This window comes from Ruditapes philippinarum, unplaced genomic scaffold (assembly GCF_026571515.1).
Source record: "Ruditapes philippinarum isolate M1 unplaced genomic scaffold, ASM2657151v2 ctg2158_1_1_1_1, whole genome shotgun sequence".
In the NCBI taxonomy this organism is placed as follows: Eukaryota; Metazoa; Mollusca; class Bivalvia; order Venerida; family Veneridae; genus Ruditapes; species Ruditapes philippinarum.
In genome coordinates this window covers 80,572-102,369 of record NW_026860675.1, presented here as the reverse complement: position 1 = coordinate 102,369, position 21,798 = coordinate 80,572, and the positions used below count along the sequence as shown (strand labels likewise).

At 33.1% G+C, this 21,798-nt stretch overlaps 1 protein-coding gene across 1 annotated transcript in view; it reads right to left on the bottom strand.

The window, feature by feature from the left end:
- Positions 1-20,267, bottom strand: part of LOC132713010 (F-box-like/WD repeat-containing protein TBL1XR1) — a 40,593-nt gene extending 20,326 nt beyond the window's left edge. Inside the window, exons 1-5 of the mRNA XM_060695448.1 lie at positions 19,852-20,267; positions 18,422-18,530; positions 15,110-15,255; positions 13,036-13,186; positions 2,838-2,973 (exon numbers count right to left, since the gene is read on the bottom strand). Coding sequence (XP_060551431.1) covers positions 2,838-2,973; positions 13,036-13,186; positions 15,110-15,255; positions 18,422-18,479 — 491 coding nt within the window. The 5' untranslated portion in view covers positions 18,480-18,530; positions 19,852-20,267. The remainder of the gene's footprint in view (positions 1-2,837; positions 2,974-13,035; positions 13,187-15,109; positions 15,256-18,421; positions 18,531-19,851) is intronic.
- Positions 20,268-21,798: the final 1,531 nt, after the last annotated feature.

Genomic DNA, 21,798 nt, shown 5'->3' with positions numbered 1-21,798 from the left:
TGTACATAATAATACTCCACTGTATGGATGCAAACAGTCATAATGATTTTTTGGACTATTGGCAAATATAGAAAGTGAGTTCATTATTGCAATCTATAATAAACTAGATTAAAGATCCTCAATTTAATGAACCCTCTTACTCACAATGGACTGTTCTGAATTCAATGCAATGACAAGTCCATTTTGCAAATTTAGCATGAGATTAAGTATAACAGCCTTTGAGGACATTTATCAGAAGTGACATGCTATATTGGGCCCTATATTTAATATACTACGCAACAAAATGAAACAACATGGCCATATTTTATTCATTTTTTGCTGAAACATCGTGTATTTAATGAATTTCCTGCCTACATAAGATGACAGATTTTTCATATATGACATGTAATTACAGTTCAAATGGCAGTTGCAGCCACCAGTCATCATTAATGTAGGACAAGTAATAATTAGTAAGATAGATCAGAAATTTACAGAAATATACTGTTAAAATCCCTGGGGGATGTTGTTTCCAATTATTCAATTACAAAAAACTTTCATCAGCTGCCATACAGTACTGACTCACATTAATTAATATTTATAGATATATTATATATCTGTGGATATATCACTAAGGCAACAGTGTTATGGCATATCAAAGTATGTTTTTCAAAATATGTACAGGTCCGTTCTGTTTATACATTATTGTATGTCCTCCGTGGCTAGGTGGTTAGGGTCACAGACTTCAAACCACTTGCCTCTCATTACTGTGTGTTTTGAATCTTATCGGGTACTTTGGGTTCTTTCATGTAACTGAGGAAGCTATTCTGCTTGTACCTGAAATAATGCGCAAAGGGGCCAGCTGAGGTCTTCCTGCAAAGTTGCCACATGATCTTATAAGTGCTAGTATGACTTAAAATCCAACACAAACAAACAATAAACAAAACATATTGTATGATGTAACAGTCATATGATTTGTTTTGTATAATAAGTTTAGCATATTGTTACACCCATACATTAAGAGCTATAGAACACCAGTATAACCAGGCATGTCATCACAACACTTGAACTTTCTTACTAGACAGATCCATAGTACAATCTCTTTCAAGATGAGTGAATGTTAATGGTATCATTTTATATTTTTTGATGTTTCATGTTTGTTTTATCAACCAAACATACCTAATAAACTGTCGTGTTGTTGACAAAGCCTTTGAAAAAAGGTTTGACCATAGTGATACTGGGAATGACTACTAGTGATGGAAATCGGATGAAATTTGTTCCAATCGATCATCGGTTAAGTCGGATGGGACTTAATCGATAACTTTTTGAATAAAGTCGCGTTAAAAAGAAATAGGGAGGTATCATTTCTTCCCAATCTTCCCAAGGCACTTGATAACATTCAGTAACATGAACTTCATTTTCCACTTTTCAACATAGTTTTAACCTTATATAGTCATAATTTTACGAAAAAGATTTTATTTTTCAATGGATGTCAAATAATAACATTCAAATCACATTATATTACTATTGATTACATTCACGTATTGATCCTGTTCAACTCCAAATTGTCTTTGAGATGATTTTTTGCGATCGGTGAGGTGTTCTTTAAATAACATTAACATCAGAATTAATTCCCTTTGATACTTTACTGCAGTAAGCATTTTCGACGACGTCGCGGAACAATTTTTTTGTAAATCGATTCTTGTCGCTTTACATAACAGTAAATGATTATCGGCGACTTGCGGCAATCGGAACATCACTAATGACTACCTGGTAGACAACGCAGTTACGCTAGAGTTTGGAAAGTATTTTATCTATAAATTGCTATTGGAAATGAAAAGTGACTACGAACCTATCATTGTCATTAATTATAAAACATGTCCTTCACATTCAAAATTCAAGTTTTGTAATATATATAATTAATAATGAATATTTACAACTGGCACTTGTGTCAAATTAACATTTAATGCAATTATATTAAGCTGTTTATTTTGGGTCATTTTATATAATGTTGACTGGACATTTACAATATTGTTACAAATATAGCAGACAATTGAACAATTAGGACAGTAAGATTCTCCGCTATCATCTTTCTCTGTATTTGTATTCTATATACAGATACACTATTCTTACTTGACCTTATGAACTTCAATGAAGAAATGATTATTTACATGTCACTCAAAGCATGTCACTGGAGTATGTTGACAGTTTAATTTAACATACTGGTCATACATATGTATATGTATATAAACCTATTTAACAATTACCTTTACTGCAACAGACTTAACCCACATCAAACTTTCTTTTGTTGCTCCTATGAGATTTCAATATCAACATACTTGATGGCAAATGGTCACTGACCGAAATGAGCCAAGTTAAGCCTCTATTCAAGACAATAATCATACCATTAATCAATGCCAAGAAATATCTGCCAGTATCTACCCATCACATATTCGAATTTTTAGAACCATTTAATAATTTTTTGAAGATAATATACAGTGACTTAAATGACTAAATAATGTCACAAAGGTGGTGGGGCTTTGTGGTTAATATGCCTGCCTCTCAACGAAGGAAACATAGGTCCGAGATCTACCTGGATCCAAACCATGTAACTGTATCCTAGCTTAAATGACAGTGATACTGGTTAGTTTGAAAATGGTTAATAATAAAAACTTGCAATAATTTGCTAAACAATTAACCTGAAATAACTTGTTTTGAAATTGTTTCAAACAATGGCAGTATGACTTGTGATGTTTCTATTCTTGAAATTATGTTCTTTTGTACAACTAGATCACCCACACATTGCATTCTATGCATTACAAGTTTACAACAGTGCAGTGATTTAAAGGGAGCTAGCTTACCCAGATGCTAAGAGATCGTTGACAGGGTTCCATGCACAGATGAACACTTCAGACTCATGACCACGCAGCACTGTTGCTTTACTACTGGGTATTTCTACACCTCCATCCACCTCCATACTTTCTCCCGTGTGATTGGCTGAAAATATATAAAACAATCAAAATGATTGGCTGAAAATATATAAAACAATCAAAATGATTGGCTGAAAATATATAAAACAATCAAAATGATTGGCTGAATATATATAAAACAATCAAAATAATTGGCTGAAAATATATAAAACAATCAAAATGATTGGCTGAATATATATATATGAAACAATCAAAATAATTGGTTGAAAATGTAAATATAATATAACATTGCCACTTGCAGAATAAAGAACAGTAAGTGTTGAACTTTGCAAATATGGGTTTTCCCCCATTTAATCCCAGGGTTTATCGATATAGCTTCACTGCATGCAACAGTATTAGCAAAATATAGGGTAACAATGTAAATGAAAACCTCCTGATATGTAACTCTATTCTAGGGACGATACTGACTTTCCAGTGATGACTGCTTAAATTGTAACTTGGAAATTATCTTAACTGCCTAAGCATAAAAAAACACTTGTGATTACAATTTACTATGATGCATCAATATACAGTGGTATACAACAGAACGTTATGACTTTTAGCCTTTCTACTACCCAGACAACAAGTGCAGACCAAGGTCATGGTTTGCACTGTACTATTTTGAAATTTCCCCTAGAATTGATGGTTACATCAAGATTGACAAGTCCTTTTCAGATATTTAGCATGGTAGGGTTTAATAGCAAAACTATATACACAGATCAATCAATATACATGTATTCATATTAATCACAGAGTTGTCATTCAGGACTGATGGCTACCTTTACCAGCCAGTGTGTGTCTAACTCTAATTCCCCATTAAATACATTTTTCACATTTATGTATGCATACTTTTATTGATAAGGAATTTAACCTTATTTCTGTCCCGGCTACACACACCTACACACTTTCCAGATTTAAATGAACTGGTGGAGGAAGAATGCAATGTTCCCCTTCCCTTTGTATCTTATATGAGGACCAACCAGGCAATTTAAATTGACCTGCACTGAGCTTCTGTAACCTGAGACCTTCTCATATGAATGAATTCTGGCCTTCTTCTTTTTTGTTGGGTTTTATGTTGCACCAACACTAGTATAGGTCTTATAGAAACTTTCTAGTTTTACTGATGGAGGAAGACCATAGGTATCCTCTGACACATGAAAGAATCCAAAGTCCCTGTCCTGATTTAAATACCCACATTGGTGAGGGGCAAGTGGTTTGAAGTCAATGACCTTACCCACACGGCAATGGATACCACTAGGTCTGCTCCTTTAAACTGCTGGTTGCATAAATTTCATATGAGCCGCATCACGACAAAACCGCGCAGTCTGATCAGGATCCATGCTGTTCGCTTAAAAACCCTATAGCAAGTAGAGAAACTGATAGCGAACAGCATTGTTCCTGTTCAGACTGCGCGGATGCACAGGCTGGTCTGGATCCATGCTGGTGGCAAACGCAGTATGTTGGTTTTGTCGTGACACGGCTCATATTTAATGTAAACTTAAATCACCAGCAATAATTTTAAAATCGAAAGCAAAGAAGTCAATAACATATTCTAATTTAGACGGTTTAGTATTTTATGGTTCAAAAAGTTCAATAAACTGAATAATTCAGACACCGAATAAAATTACAGTGACCTGTCACCTATAGGGAAAGCCAGCTGTTCTTTTGAGATTATTAAAACTTTAATACTTCTATATCCCCACATCCCTAAAGAAATTTGTCATTCATATAGAAGAATTGTTGTTTGCATTATATTTTACTTAGGTATCACGCACATTATGAAATAAAGTGGCTCTTGTTTATATAGATATAAAAATATCACACAATTCAAAAACTTCAGTATTTCAAGTAAACAACAAAATTCAATTTATTTTTTTTCTAATGAAAAAAAACCGAATTGTAACAAAGCAATGGCTGTTTGATATGATAAAACAATTAAAATGTCACTTGCTAGTTTTTCTTACTTTATATACATCTTATTCAAACTTTATTACAGGTAAGAAGAAAAGCTTTTTCACTCCTCATACACTTTAACAGTCTTACAAGGTTAACAGCCTAGTATTTGTGCAGTTTTTAAGTAGTTTACTTGACCTTTTTACCGGATCTGGCGAGATAGTGATACCTGCCTACCCTACAAAATAATAATGGTTAATAGGTTAACGGCAGGAGTGCATTTCCCCTCCATGTTAAAATAGACTAATCCTAACAACTAGGATGTAAACTGAATTTTAGACAAGGCGGGGCCACCACTTATTGTGGCAATAAATAGAAAATGATTCATGATTCAAGCATAACAACCAGCCTTTGTTTGCCTCGTGTCAATAAACTTACTAAGTTCTTAAAAGCAAAAACTTGCCCTAACTAAGCATATTTTAGACAGCATTTGTTTTGTGCATTGGTAGTATTAATTAACATTTTATAGCAGTAATGGATGTCAATTATTCCATGCTGAAATGCATTATTTCATGACACAATTTTAAGGAACACAGCCGACTTATACAGATGGACATTTTTAATTGACGAACGCATCACAGTTAAAAAATCATTAACTCAACACTGCAGTCTGAAGAACAGCTTTATCCCCTACTACAGACCCCCTCAACCCTACAAAGCATAACAAAAGATTTTATTTTCTTTCCTCTTTATATTTTATGTTAGTTTTCAATTGTTTTCAAAATTGTTTTGAAATAAAGGTCATTATTTCTATGATGTTAAAACTACATGTACATGTAGCATTATTTCAACCAAAATCAAGCACCATGCACCAACCTTCAACAAACTGGTAGAATATCTTTTTTGTACTTGTAAAGTAGACGCATGTACATACAAAAGAATAGGGGTGTCACGGTTAGAAAAAAATGCTAACTGTTTAAACGGCGACGTAATAACCGTGTTAAACATTTAACCGACCGTACCAATAAAATCCTTAAGATTTCCAATATTAACTTTGTTTCTTTAAGACAAGATATGCCATTTTGTTCATATTTTGTTGTACATAGGAGTAACTATTTTCCACCAGGGTTGAATACGCCATACCATATTCGATCAGATCGGAAAAAATACATTTTTGAGTACAACTAAAATACAAACAATTGTCATATCTTGTCATAAAAAATGAAGGTAATATTTAAAATCAATTTAAAACTTTTCAAACAATAGCCTCGGTTACCAGTTATTGAATTTTCTGACCGGTTTTTAGTTTAAAACTGACTGTACGCGTTGAAACGGATAAACATGACACCCCTACAAAAGAATGATTATTGATTAAAATAACTGTTATGCGTTAATTATACTTTAATTAATACAAGACCCCTGAAAAATCATTAAATAATCAAAAGCCTTTTAACAATCAATAAATCAAATGCCCTTGAAAGATATGACATTTAAGTCATAATTATCCCCCCCACCACCACCACCACCAATCAGATCATCATCGCTATCATCATTATCATCATTATCTGATGTCATCATCAGTAACTGCCTCTCTTATAAGTATTTTATTTGTTACAAATTTGAATATATAATAATTAGAATGTTGTTCAAGTTATTTTAGTATCTCTGACAAATAAAGATTTTATTAGTTGTTTCCTTCCCATCTAACACTCTAAAAATAGCTTCATATGATAATGAATGACCTTGACTTTGTAGATAAAATGTCCTGGTAAACATGAACTTTGTAATCTCACCAGAGTCATTTATCTTTCTTATTATTCATGACAACTGTCCTAGGACATGAAAGCAATTAGACCGCAAACTATTTTACCAGTCTATAGTCTATTTCCAAATATATAATTGGATATTCGGGCGTGTTTTATTGATTAATGGGAAAACTGCCAACTGGAGAGATAGGCCGATTGTGGTCTAGTATAAATCCAACAAAACCTGTCTCGTTGGGCTTTATTCTGCAAAGTTTTAGAGAAGAATAGAACAATGTTTGTAGTAAAGGAGTGGAATAGTGCATGGCATGGGAATAGAATGCATTACAGTAATGGCAATAGAATCAAGGGACTTGGCTTTAACTAAAGTAATGAAAAACAAGGTTAGGGAGTTTCCGGGTTGCAATGTAGTCATGGAATTACTAAAGCCTGAGATAGGTAATTTCGATACAGGATAGGGACTTTCAATGTTGCAATAAGAGGATATGGGGGTTCCAAGTGTTGGTTAATATTTCTGAGTAATAATGTCAAGGGTCTTTGATGAAGGAATGGAAAGGTCTCAACAGTGTTCTTTGAAGTAATGTCAGAGCAGAAATGGGAGCTTTGGCGTAATAATAATAATGGAGAGGCAGGACAAGGGGTTTCAATGTCATAATAGTAAGGTGGGATGATTGACTTTGTTGTAGTAATAGAAAGGATAAGGGTTTGGTGTGGCCATGGAAGGGCAGGATAGGGTGTTTTAATGTAACAGAAAGTTTGAAGCTGTCTTGGATATTGTCTGTGGTAATATAAGAGTTAAAGGAGGGGTCAGAAGAAGGGTGAAGCACTAAAGATGCATGATGATAAAGTCAAGGGGTTACGGTACCGGGGAGGGGGCGGGGGTTTGGGTGGAGAAACTGAGTAAGGGATGGGATAAAATGGTTGGGTTTGGAGAAACAGTGCATGTCAGCTTGGATTCTTTAATTTCAAAACTGGAGAATTATAAATATACAGATTATTTCATTTTTGTAATAATATTATATGAAATAAAAGCTTAAATCCGCATTCATATCAATTTTTAACTATATGTGTACAAGGTTCAATAGATAATGTTGCATATCATGAAGTGGTATCTTTTCAGCTACCACTTTATCACGCCCCCATTCATAACCTTTATGATTAGAACAGACTATAATGTAACAAAGGCTATGACAGTAAAAACCAAACAATAGCCCATCTGTAATACTATCTCGCTTTGTTATATTTATACAAACCTCTTTATGAATATCACATCTCTTTATTCACAAATAGTTACGACTTGAAGCAATATGTATGAACACTTTTTTTACTATTTTAAAGACGGTATTAACTTAGAGTTAATATTTATCCCTGTTAACCTCATTCCTCGATCCATCTTGGAATAATCCGTTAACTGACCTTGATTCAAATAATGCATTCCAGCCAAACATCCAAACCCCATCCCTAAACCCCTAATCGCCTTGCACTGCCAGTATTTAGCACCAAAATAGTGGTCTAGTTGGTATTTTCAAATTGCAGGGTGTGAAATTTTACCATTTTACCTTGACCAAAAGGCAAAGCTTCTATATTCCCATCCTTGTAAATCCTGGAGTTAAAGTCCAAACTATTTCCCTGGGGGATTGGTATTATTGGGTAACAATTGACCAGGACATCAGGACATAAAAATAGTGACAATACAGCATGAACTTATTAAATGCAAAAACACAAAATTTTATGGAACAAAAGACAGCAGCTGATCATTGTGAATATTTTACTATTATCTTAGAATCTGTGTATCTCTATGACCTTGAGTAAATTCCTTAAATCATAACAACAACAGATGTATGTATACCAACAACAGATGTATATATATGCTTTATATCACTCAAGTAATAAATGAGAAAAGATAATGATACAATTTTCACGGAACTAATTACACTTTGAATAATTACGGCAATTATGACACGCCTGATTGCCACCAGTATAGAGTTTCCGCCAGGAGTCGGTCCAGTTTTTCATGTTTGATAATGAAATCCCTCAATCTTCTAATAAGTTGCTCCAACTCAAAGCTGGGCAAGTCCATTTTCAAAATCTAAGGGTTTCAATCAAATTTATAACCTTAATTTCTATATATAGCTTGAATCTGAGTCATGGTGATAAAAACTTGCTAGTCTTAAAGCACATAATCAGGCTATTGTAACACACATGTCACATGGCTAGATCAATATTAGTGGCTGCATAGCTTTATTTTGGTATTTAAAATAGCAATTAAATATTCCAACTTCACTGCAATTTTTTCGTCTATCACATATTATAAATTGAACTTCACCAGAATTACTACCCTTACTTTTATACTTGAAATCAAGAGCTGTTGATAGGACAGCATGCTCGATTATTCTCAGTGCTTGATACTAAAACAAGTTTCTAAGTTCAAAAAGGGTCATAATTGTGTCAAAATCCATATTAGATTAATGGGCCTTGGACAGTAATGATGAGTTATCCCTATTACCGGTATGCTCTCAAATAAGTATATGAAGTTTCAACTTTTCCCTGATACCAACTTGCACACAATAACTTTAACCAATTTTGTGTGATGCTGATGCCTAGGTGAGTACAATACAGTAGCTCTCCCTATTTCAATTTAATATTTTATGGTATTTTAAATTGATACACTTTAACATCATTACCTTTAGCATAAATACAATATACATACAAAAGGGTTTGACCAAAAGTTATAGCAACATTATCTAGGGTACTGTTTAATTTATGGGACAGGCTTACCAAGCATTGTTTCAAACAACCCTTTTTTGAATTTAGTGTTTTCAACATCTGCAACAAAACAAGGATTTTTCAGCTGACAATGGTAAATTAAAAGTCTGGTATTTTCGGCTGCACAGATGTGCATGCTGGTCTTAAATCCTTTTCTGGGCTAGCATTATATTTATCCTGTTTATGTATATTTGTTGGTGGTATTCAAAAAATCTTTTAAAATAAATCTCCCTCATATTTTAAAGAGAAAAAAAAACACACCAACTTCTACACAACAAAACTTTTTCCTTACACTGCAATTTGAGTAGGTAAACAAAAAAACAGCAAATAAATCAACTATTTTAATATCTTACTCAGCTGATAAAAATCTGGAAACCTAACAATTTATTTGACATTTTCTTTTTTACTTTGAGAGAGAGAGAGAGAGAGCACTATTTCCTTCTCCCATTGATTTTCTCTCTGCCTACATGTGAAAAACAGCTATAGTCTGTTTCAACGATATACATACAGGCCTGCCGTATTATAGCATAACTGTATTCAGTTCAATATTGAAATTTCTACTAGAAAACAAGTCATTTTTATTTGTCTCAACAAGATAATTTAGCTGTATGCTTTGTCATATTAAAAAAGCTGTCAAGGGAAAGGAAGGAAAGAATTTAGAATTACAACACTACAAGACCAAACCTGTCGACATTTATTGTCAGTTTATGTGTGTTTCCTCTGAATATACTAATAAGATTCTTGACATTTAAATGCCAGTACACTACAGTAAAACCTAAATGAGATTTTTAATTCTTATCCTGATATAGGTTTAGCACTATAGCAGTTTGGTTTGTTTGGTTTCATGGGACACCAACTGGCAACACAATATTATATTGTCATATTGCACCGAAATAGGAAATATGATTTTGGCTAAGGTCAGTTGGTACAAACTTCAAAAAACAACTTCAGGGGTCATAACCACCTCATCTGCCAGAGCTATGAGATGCATAGCCTCCAGATATTCTAACCTATTTCGTTGCCTCTTACGATTACTCAGGGAGAAACAGTGGCTCTCAACCATGAATGGCAACCCTTCAGCCAGAAGTGGAGCATTATAGCAAGTCTTTTTTATTAAAGATCTCGTAAAAAAAATTGCCAGCACATTCCTTTGTATATAACCTGTATAATTATGTATATTTCCAAATAAGTAACTTCAATTATCTGCAAAAGAACCCACTTAATTTTATTTATATTATATAGTCCACAGTCAAACTTTCTTGGAAAATCAAAAGCATGCATCAACCAAGATTCAAAATTGTGGCCAAATAGTGCATGCTACAAAGCTATTTCAGTATCAGAACACAAAAATTACCCAGACTGGGGCAGCAAGTATTGTCTGATTTCAATTTCACTGATTGAGTACATGCAGACTTGCACTTTTTTGTTCCAGCAATAGTAGGTCATTATCAGTACAGGGTTCAGGGAGTGAAACAAGATTGCATCACTAAAGTCATAATTAACCTTGTAAATCCTATTATGTAATGAACTTATGCCCTGTCCTCATGTGTGAACTCATTTCTTTATCTTCATAGAACAAAACCTGATGTCTTTTATACAAACTGGCTAAATCAAACCTAGATAGTGCCTATCTCAAACCATTGTATGTCTTTCATTCATTAAACAAAACAGGTCAAGCACTATCTTACCTTCTCAAAATTACCAAAGAAGAATGGAAATGGACAGATATGAGCAATATGATTTCAAAATTAATGTTTTTCAACTTTAAACATCATAACTTCCATTATGCAAGATGTATGAAATAAAAAAGATTGCAATGAGTATTTCATAAAATGTAACAATTCTAATACATTGCACTGGCTCTGAAAATAATGTGCAATGAATTTCAAATTACAAATTATTAATGATATATATTGATTTATTCTACACAAAAGATGAATTATTTTAAACACGATCCTGATACAAACTTGCACAGAGGCTACAGTATGATTTCAATAATCTGATTATTCGCGATAAAAACATCAGCCTGTTGACTACATGTACATTTTTTCCTCTATCACGACTCAGCTGGCTTAATCTATGTGGTAAATATCAATGTGGTAGGTCATGCTGAAGAAATCCAATAAATTTCAGCATGAGATATAATTATATTTATTTCACACTATAAAATATAACTGTTAATGCACTTTCAGCATTTGCAACATATAATTATAATATTCCAACAGAAATTATTATTGGATTCAATAATGAATCTTATCAATTTCGGCTGCTTTATTATATTTCCAGAGTACAAAAGGTTCATGAATATCAAAACCATAACCCATTCCATATAGCCTCGTATTCATTTCTGGAGTCCAAAAGGTTCATATCAAATCCATATCGCACCCCATCTAGCCTCATTTTCACATTTTTTGCGAGTCCAAAAAGCCATATTAAATCCTTATTGTAATTGAAGTAACAAAGTTCTGTCATAAATGTAGATGTGAAATAAAAAGGTAATTAAACATGGTTAAGAACAATACTATTCTATTGGACTTGAACATAGCTGCAGAATCTATATCAGACTCTGCTATCGTCTTGTCCAATATAGGTTTGTCAGCTGTTTACTCGTCCAATAGAATATAGTATTGTACTCAACAATGAATATTATACAACCTCATGATATCTCATTATTATCTATTATCTCATTCACATTGAATGATGCCCTTGACATGGATATTCAAGCTGATCATGGTCTACTCTGGTAGCATTAGTAAAATATGTTGCCGCTAGCAGCAGAGGGTTAAAGAATTGTAAATGTCTGTTAACGAATCTAGGGAATTGGTATTTCATAAAAATATTCAAATAAAGGGCTGCCAAGGATGTGCAGGCTGGCCTTCTTACATACTGGTTGCTCTTTTGGCACTTCACTTAAGCATTTGGAAATGTAAGTACATGTAGTTATTACACTTATTTTGTTATTTCAACTTTGAATATGGATTTCTTGAAACTTGAACATGCTCACAAGTCGTCAAGACAGCTTTCTTCGGAGAAACACGTGGGTGTCCATTATTGGTGGCAGACAGTTGAAAGTTCAAGTACACCTGAACAGCCTGTTAACTAGAAAGTGTGTCAATGTAAAAATTACACCATATGTTGCTTTTTTAATGTCATGCTTAACACAGTTTCAGCAAAACAAAAACAAAACTGTTACCACATCAATATGATTAAATGTCACATGGTAATTTCATGTTGAGTTTTACCTTGAGCCAACACAGTATATGTCATATGGCAACTTTTCAGCTTTACTGGTAGAGGAAGACCTCAGGTGCCCTAACATGCATTATTTCAGGCTAAACAGGTACAACTACAAGAGTAGAACCATCATATCCCTAAGCTACATGTAGCTGGATAGCTTTCTCACATAAAAGATTTAAAGTCCATGTCAGGATTTGAACCCACAGCGGTGAGGGGAAAGTGGTTTGAAGTCAACGATCTTAACCACTCAGCAAAGAAATAAAATACAAATGCAAACACAGGGGTTTCAACATGACCCGGTTGCCTGGTTAATTCCCCTGCAACACTTATGTTTCTTTTACATGGCTGATCTGAAAAATATCCAAGGTTTTTTAAAACAGTATAAAGCCAGGACTGCTAACAATGTTTATGTCATAATCAAGACAACTTACCAACAGTGTTCGAACTTTCCTCGCCATTTGTATTTGCCGCTTCTGTCTTCACTTGTGCCGTCTTATTCTGGGCTTGTTTCCGACTCTCCACTACATCTGGTAAAACAGCATCAATCAGGGACAATGACTCAATTGGCTTCTCTGAACCATCCTGTGTAATATATACAGATGTACATAAAGAGTTTGTTTGAAAAAGTGTAAAGTTCTGTTCATACATGGTTAAATCTTTTGAAAAGCATGTAAATTAGCATGGGAGAGGCTAATGCCTCAAATGGGTTCATGTCTACTGCACGACCTTGAGTTTATAAAGCTTTTTTCTATGATGCATCTCAAATTTCAGGATTTTCATTATGATTAGTCAGAGTACAATCACTGGCAGTTTCTCACCAAGAAAATACCTGAGATCTAACTTCGAGCTTAGCTAATTTCTTAACTGGCTTTGGACCTAAAGTATTATTTTAGCTAATTGCAAGGCTTAAATTAAGTTCTTACATAGTATCTACATAACATGAATATACCTAACCTCTGCAAAAGAGTTTCATTGTGGGAAGTGGAATCTGCAGTACAGATGAGAAGTTGTTAGTGAAATTATAATTGACTGATGTATAAATTTCTTATTTTTACAGAATTAAAAAAAAAATCAGTAATAATTTGCTTTTCCTACATTATTTTTAATATGATAATATAAAACATAATTTTTATAAAAGAATACATGTTGCTGCACTTTTTTCTTCATTAACATTTAACAACTGTTACCCAAACTCTTTATTTCTATATATTATATAATTATAAATATGATAATGAATCAATATACAAATGTACAGTATATACTAGAGTTGGGTACCGCCAGAAAGAAAATACCACGGTATACCACGGTTTTTTCCTAAAAACCACGGTATAAACCGCGGTATACCACGGATTATCATTGTACGCTATATGTTAATTTTTATCTCTAAAATAAGTATCAAGGTAGGCTGGTATAGAATTTCAAATATCAAAATTAAGCAGATCTATAAAATACAGATTAATCAAAGCATCATTTAACTTTTTTCATAAGGTACTTTCGCATGTTGACAATCATAAATTAATTGGGTCATGGATCAGTTCTTGTTTTTTTTTTATATTATATATTGGTCTCTTTCAACATTTAACAACTGTTATATAAATTGCATAGTTAAAATGGAAAAATAAAATGTTTTTATTGCTAAAAGTATTGATAAAAATAAAATAATAGGTCAAATGCACGTTAGCCGATGACAAATATTTATTTGTCGGTTAATTTTATAACAGAGTCCCAGCTGCTATTGTAAATTTTTTATTGCAAGTGCTAAGTATTTAATTAATCTGTGTCAGAAACCAAAACAAACATGTACCCCAAAAGCAAATTAAAATTATCACATAGAAAACAGCTGACCATGTTACTGCTTAATTAATATTCATTAGTTGAACGAACATTACTTTTAATCCAGTTTCTACGCCGTTCTATAATTAGTTAATTGCCATGCGCATGCAGTAAGTGCGTGACGTAAGGAAAACCCCTAGCCTGATTGGTCGCTATTTATATAAATACTTAAAATAGTAACACCCTAATTTTATGCAAGGAATGCCCTCATGAATTATCAATCTTTACGATTAGTTTTCGTATCAAATAAGCGATATTTGGACAAGTAAATGTAAGTCGACAATTCTTGCTTCTTCAACTGAAATCATGCAAGTCGACAATTCTGGCTTACAAGTTACATGCGGTAATCGATAAAGCATTCAATTTTCGCTAAGAACTATCGAAGAATGATAACAGTCGGCGAAAGTTGTTTGCAAAAAGGTTAACTCAAAGAAACATTGACATATACAACAGAAAAAGTTTTTTAATTTAGTACATTTTACGGATCTGTAATTGCTTTAAATTAGAGCTAAAAGTACCGGTTTTCCAGGTCTGTACCGCGGTACGTACCGCAGATGTCTCGGACCGTGGTTTACCGGTATACCGGTTAAACCGCGCACCTCTAGTATATACATGTACTCATTAAAACAAAATGACATGATGAGAAAGTGTGACCAAGGGGCTCAGGTATACCTCTCCAATGCTTATTTCAGCCTCTGTGTACTGTAATCCTTTCTGTATGATACTCAGAAGAGCTGCTGGAGGAACAAGAGCTCCATTAATGTTTGATTGGCTAATGTGAGACTCGATACCAAATGTGTATGCCGAGTGTACAAATCCTGAAAAATAAACAAATTTTCAATATATATTCATTCTACAAAATTTTATAACAACCAAACAAGGTAGTAAATACATGTAAGGGTAAGGATGTGATGAGACACTAGAGAAATAATTTTATCAAGCATTCATGCATGTAATCCTCACTTAGACGGACTCTGGAAGTGCCCATCAATTGAATAGTAAAAGTATAGCCTAGTTTTCTTTTATCTCATGACTATACATCATATATTTTCCATTTTCTTTCAATTTTTCTTCCTCCAATTAGGCTAATTTTATATCTCTAATGTTCTCCCATTTCCTAAAAAAAGGCAAAATAGTTGTGCCTAGATTATGGCTTTATATCATAATCAAAGACTGTTCTCTGTTCACTGTGAGACGTCAAGCTGTGCCTATCTGCTGGAAGTACATTAATTTTCTCTCAAAACGGCACAGCGCACTGACATTCTATGATAATAGGCATTGATTTTTTAATTGACTGTTACCTAGTTGCAGGAAAATGTCAAGAGCATAAACCAGGGCTGCCAACAACAAAAAGTGAAATCAGAGTAACTTTTTGCTTAGGGGTTTAAGGGGCAGCATATGCCTCCTTGCAGGGTTATGCTATTTTGAAGGACTGAAATCTTATTTAACTTTTACTGAAGCCATTTTCTTTGACCAGCGCAAAGGTAGTTGTGATCTGCAAACTGATTGGCTCTAAAGCAGCCATCAACTAGGAGTAAGCTACAATTAGCAAATCAAAGCCACGTTGACATCTGTGCAAAACAGGGCTTTCATTAAGTTTCAAAATTTGGAAGTCAGAGACTACAAAACCTCTGATATTGAAAGTCACATTCATAGTAAAGAAGAAAAAGCATTAAATTTTGGAAGTCACAAGCCAATAACTACCAACTTCCATTAACAGAAGCCCTGGCAAAAACTTCTGGGAAGCACCTACATGTAAAACCTTAAAGTATACTGTATCGGATATAAAGACCAAACCTTCTGGGAAGCATCTAAAACCTTATTATACTGTAACGGATATAAAGACCGGAACAGACATCTTCATTTACATTGGTCTAAAAAATGGTCTCTGGTACATAAAAATTGCAGAATTTCGCATATCCAATGATAATTGGCAGCACAAATTAACAGAACAACAATGGGCTTTCATGCCTCACTTAAATGTTACATATATCACACAGATAATCGACAGTAAGAAATTATATTATCCCTTATCATGCTAAATATTTTATATGAACCTTTCTTGCCTTGAATTTGGAATTGTTTGTTATAAAGAGAGGTGTGTTTATTTAGTTGAAATGCTAAATTAAGCAACACACAATATAGAAGCTAAGAACTACAGCCTTCAATCATTAAAGTATTCTAAAGTGGCCCATGGGAATAAAATTTCAAAACTGTGATATAAGAAAAAACATCAAAATATTTTAATGTTCTATTAAAAGTCTTAAGATACAGTCAGCTTTTAGTTAACTCACTCGGCTTTGAAACAAATTAAACTGGTTTCATGGAAGAAATCAAGCAGAAAATTAACATGAAAATATATTTAATTTATCACAGTAATTTTCTTCATTTAAATATATTTGTCATATGTAAAATAATCCTTACAAATTTATATTACTTGGTGTTGACGCCCAATTATAAAGCTATAATATTTTTTCATTTATAAAATGCTTTCAGACACATTTCAACATTAAAGGAACTCCACTGAGGTCAAAAAGCATAAAATATCAAATTTTCACAATGATATTTAAGCATCTTCCTTTGGACTATCATCTTGATTACAGGGCTCAAGCTAGGTTCAAAATTTAGGGAGAAGTCACTTCTCCCTCCAGCTGATTTAGGGAGAAGTGGGGAGACTTTAGGGAGAAGTGAGGAGATTCATTTATCGATGTTTGTTGTATGTTATCGCAATTATGTTGACTCACTGTACATATCTTATTAAATGAATTGGATTTGTGTTACAACAGAATATTCAATTTTAATTTAAAACAGAGACATAGATAGCTATTATTATAACTATTGTTATCTATGTCTCTGTTTAAAAGTAGTTTGAAACAAGTAATAAGAATGAGTATCATGTAATGCAACCATTGCATTAAATGAAGATAAAAAAAGCCATAGTTGATTCCTATCATGGATCATATCATGGGTGGATTAACAGTTATTCCCTTCTGATTTACTATTAAAAAGCTTGCGCCGGACATTATATTCATATTCACTTATGTTGTAAAGAAAATAAAAGTAGATAACGAAAGAAACGATCTTTAATTTCACTTCATTTGTAATAAATACAGTGTAATACGCCGTTAATTTTATCAAATTTAACTCGTCGACAAAAAAGGTTATCATAACTTTCATTTAAAATTACCGTTACAGTTATATGTCGAGCGGTCCTCTTAATTCTGACAATCATTCGATAGTGAAAATTTAATTGATGTTTGTCTTTGATCCGTCCATCATAAATAATTGTTACAGGTAGTTCTATGTTAGCGATTTAATGATTGGTTAAATAATGTCGCCTCGATTAAAACGTGAATTACGATTGGTTTCTCGCACGTATCGGTAATCTCGCCGTGGGCGGAGTCTAATTGTTCCTCGAGCGTCTGTTAATTAGACTTTTATGACATGTTGGTAAACAAACGGATTAATGACATTTCGCGTTGATTGAGATGCATGACAGTCCCTTTTTACGGCGGCGAGGGTAAACAAAGCAAACACACACAACATGTTATTCACAGTTATTGTTGGTAATTTTCAATAATGGATCAATAAAATCGGGCGACTTCATCTTCGCTTTCATGTAGGATGTCGGCGAAGTCAGGCGGAATTCGGCGACTATTTCGCCCGAATCGCCCACTAGCTCGAGCCCTGGATTATTAACACTATTTTTCACTTATGTTGTATTTGAGCCGTGCCATGACAAAACCAACATTGTGCGTTTGCGACCAGCATGGATCCAGACAAGCCTGCGCCTCCGCGCAGTCTGATCAAGATCCATGCTGTTCGCTTACAAACCCTATAACAAATAGAGAAACTGATAGCGAACAGCATGGATCCTGATCAGACTGTGCGGATGCTCTGGCTGGTCTGGATTTATGCTGGTCGCAAACACATTATGTTCGTTTTGTTATGACGTGGCTCATTTATCTTTAGCATAATGCTTACCAGATTCCTGGAGATATCTGTACACTAGGAAATTGACTTCGTCGCTACCAAAACTCATCTTTCTAACCAGTGCCTGCCTCTACATCTAACAATTTTAAATCCACAGAATCTGGAAAAAAATAATGGAAACATGTCATTTTGAATGTAATTGTATTTCATTCATAATAACTATGAATAAATGTACAATCTACCTGTCTATTAATAAATATAACATTGGTGAAAAAGGTAGTGTGTTCTCTTAATTTTATCAATTGTTTTACCTTAATAAATTAAGAGTCACAGCAACTTTATTTCAATTAAGACTTGATGAAAGCTAAAAGCCTAAACCTTAAAAAATATCATCAAATCTATCCATTCCAATACTGGCAACAGGTGGGTAATAATAATTGCTTTTAAAGTCTAAAATCAATAATTGAGAGATAGAAATGCTAACTTAAAGGTCATCATAATTCATTGCTGTTTTGACACTACATGACTGTAGCCTTTATCAAACTTCATTCCCATGGTTACCATATAAATTTCTTTAAATCAAGTAGGACATACATGTTGGGGATGAAGGCCCAAAATTTCTCTGTGAGTGAACACTACTTCACCAGCCAGACCCAAACTCCAACCCCAGAAATTTAATGATTAATGTAGGGAAAATTTCAAGGACTGCTGCAATAAACACACAATATAAAAATAAATATTGATAAAATTAACACCCATATTTTCATAATTTAATATTAGAATGAGGTGATTTCTGAGATATATTAATATAAAATACAGTTAATTTTACACAAATGTCAATGCTTCTTCACAAATCACAAATTCAGGAATATGTACCTTTTCTGAAACAAAATAAAAAAGTTTTGCTATTTACTAATATATTTAGATACTAATTTAGTATTATAAATAAACTGAATGTCAACAGAAGAATTATGTAAAAATCACTTAATGTCATATAAATGGGACACAGTTGGTTAACCACCTATTGCTAATTGGATAGATCATACATATCTACATAACTTACTAACAAGTATAAGCCCAACTAAAAATCAATACACAGAATACAAAGGTCATGTGGTTGCACACATACAGAAACAGACTATAGCTTATTTTCTAGCATAATGCTTCTAACGCATCTACTATGAAACGGACTATAGAATATAAAACAAGTAAACTTGAAGGATTCTCAAACACCCTTCAATGCCTTTCGCATAAATTAACATTTAAATCACTCTAAGCATTAGTTTACTCAATTATACCGTACAATTTCGCTAAAAAATGAACGATTTGTTTTGCACACCCTTCGTGTGCCTTCCTGAATTTCCACCAAAAGTTTGAAAATTCAAAAATTCATATAATGCCACAGACAGAAATTTATGTTAACATTTTCAAATGACAATTAAAAATACAAATGTCACGAACTATAATCTTAAAATACTTACGCAGTACTTCCGTATATACCGAGCTTATTTTTTTCGCTATCTGCAACCTGGTCAGAAAAATGTCACAAGATTAACTAGGTATTTTTCAAACACACTAAAATACAACGCATTAAATCTCATTGAAAATGTTGAATAAAGTCACAAACTTCAGTATAGAACAGTAATCACAACACTTGGTAACTTAAACACGGGTAAATATTCAAAATATATCCAAGCTGATGAACTGAACGATCCGAGTAACACACTGATTCCGAATCGACAAATGGCGGAGAGATAACGCACTACTTTTTATAATGGATTGTCTGTTGATATAAAGTTTTCTCAGTTACGTTTTCACTTTAAAAGTCTTCCTATATTTCTTAAATCAGTTCAAATAACAATGATTCACTTTTAGATGCGGTACCAATGATTTCAACCGCGGAATCGTGGCAGTCAGAACTACTTTTCCCTAGAAGAGAGCGAGAGAGACACGAATGACGTCACACGACGAAATCGAAAATTGCTAATTTAGAAATAAAATTCTGAGCTTAATACTGAAAAGAATGATAGAAGTAGCTTAACACTCACAAAAACATTATAATTCAAAGTCACTCTTTTTTGTAATTATACTGATGTTCTTGGTTTTATTTAATTTGTTAAAAAATACAATTGAACCTGTTGGAACCCCATTTGCCATTAACTAGAGCAAGCCCGATACATTATTTATAGGGGCGTTGCAAAGTATATTAGGTAAATTTACAGTAAATATATTCACAACTGTGACAAAAATTGTCAAGTTTCAATTTCCACATTACAATCATTGATATTTGCTGGCTAGATATTAAGCTTATATTGGCACTGTAAATAGGTCACCTTAATTCTCAAAGCATGTTACCTTCACCTACAAATGGAATATCTTACTAGAGCGGCTTAACAACAAAGCGACTCAAACACTGTTTTGATACATGTACGCGGTATGCTGGCGAAACGGAATACAAGGGAGATAAAAAGATTAACAAACACATAAGTTCGGGAAGTAGATGATGCATTAAATATAGAAATAATGTATTATTATTAGTAGTTGAACTGTTCATTAAGTCTTATCAAGTTTACTCAGGTAAAATACAAATAAAATATGTTTATCAAAGTACATTGCCAAGCTATAAGATTTTTGAGACTTACTTAAAAAGGTGTAAAATATCCTTGCTAATTTGAACTGCGAACCTGTTTTCAATTGATTCTATCTAAAACACATTGGGTAACAAAGGTATATAAAGTGTAATAAAAAAGAAATTCTATGACAAAGTTACATTTAGTCGGGTACATATATTATATACATGTATAATTAATGTCACTGATTCAATGAAATTGAACTCGATTGATTAAAAAGGTATTTTCGTAATCTAAAACACATAACAGTTATTTAACGTTAAAATGCTAATTGTATAAAATCAGTTTTCTTCGGTCCAGTATGTTGAAATATAGGTTTAATTCAACTAGATATACAAAAGTCATTATTCCATAAATTGAATAATGCGCGATACGGCAACTGGAATATTTTTCATAATTAGTTATTGATATAATACAGTTATATACATTTGTATAATTAGTTATATTAAGTTGAAAGTTCTCAACTTTCAAGGTTCATATACCAGTGTGATCAAAACATTATCGCCTTTTAATGTTAAGGCAATTTTGTTTATTTGCTATTGTGCACAAAATATCCATATTTTGTTGTTGTTGGTTTTTTAAAGATCGAAACAGTTCACCGGTATTATTTGTATTCCCAATAAAACACATCACTATTTTTTTTGTTATAAATGTTTGCATCATTGTTTACGCGCATGCATTTATTTAAGATTAAAGCAATGGTCACTTATTACTTATGGTCACTTTGTAAATTGTACAAGCCCAAAATGAAAACAGAAATACGTTCATAAGCAAAAATAATTTCTTTAGAATTTAGGG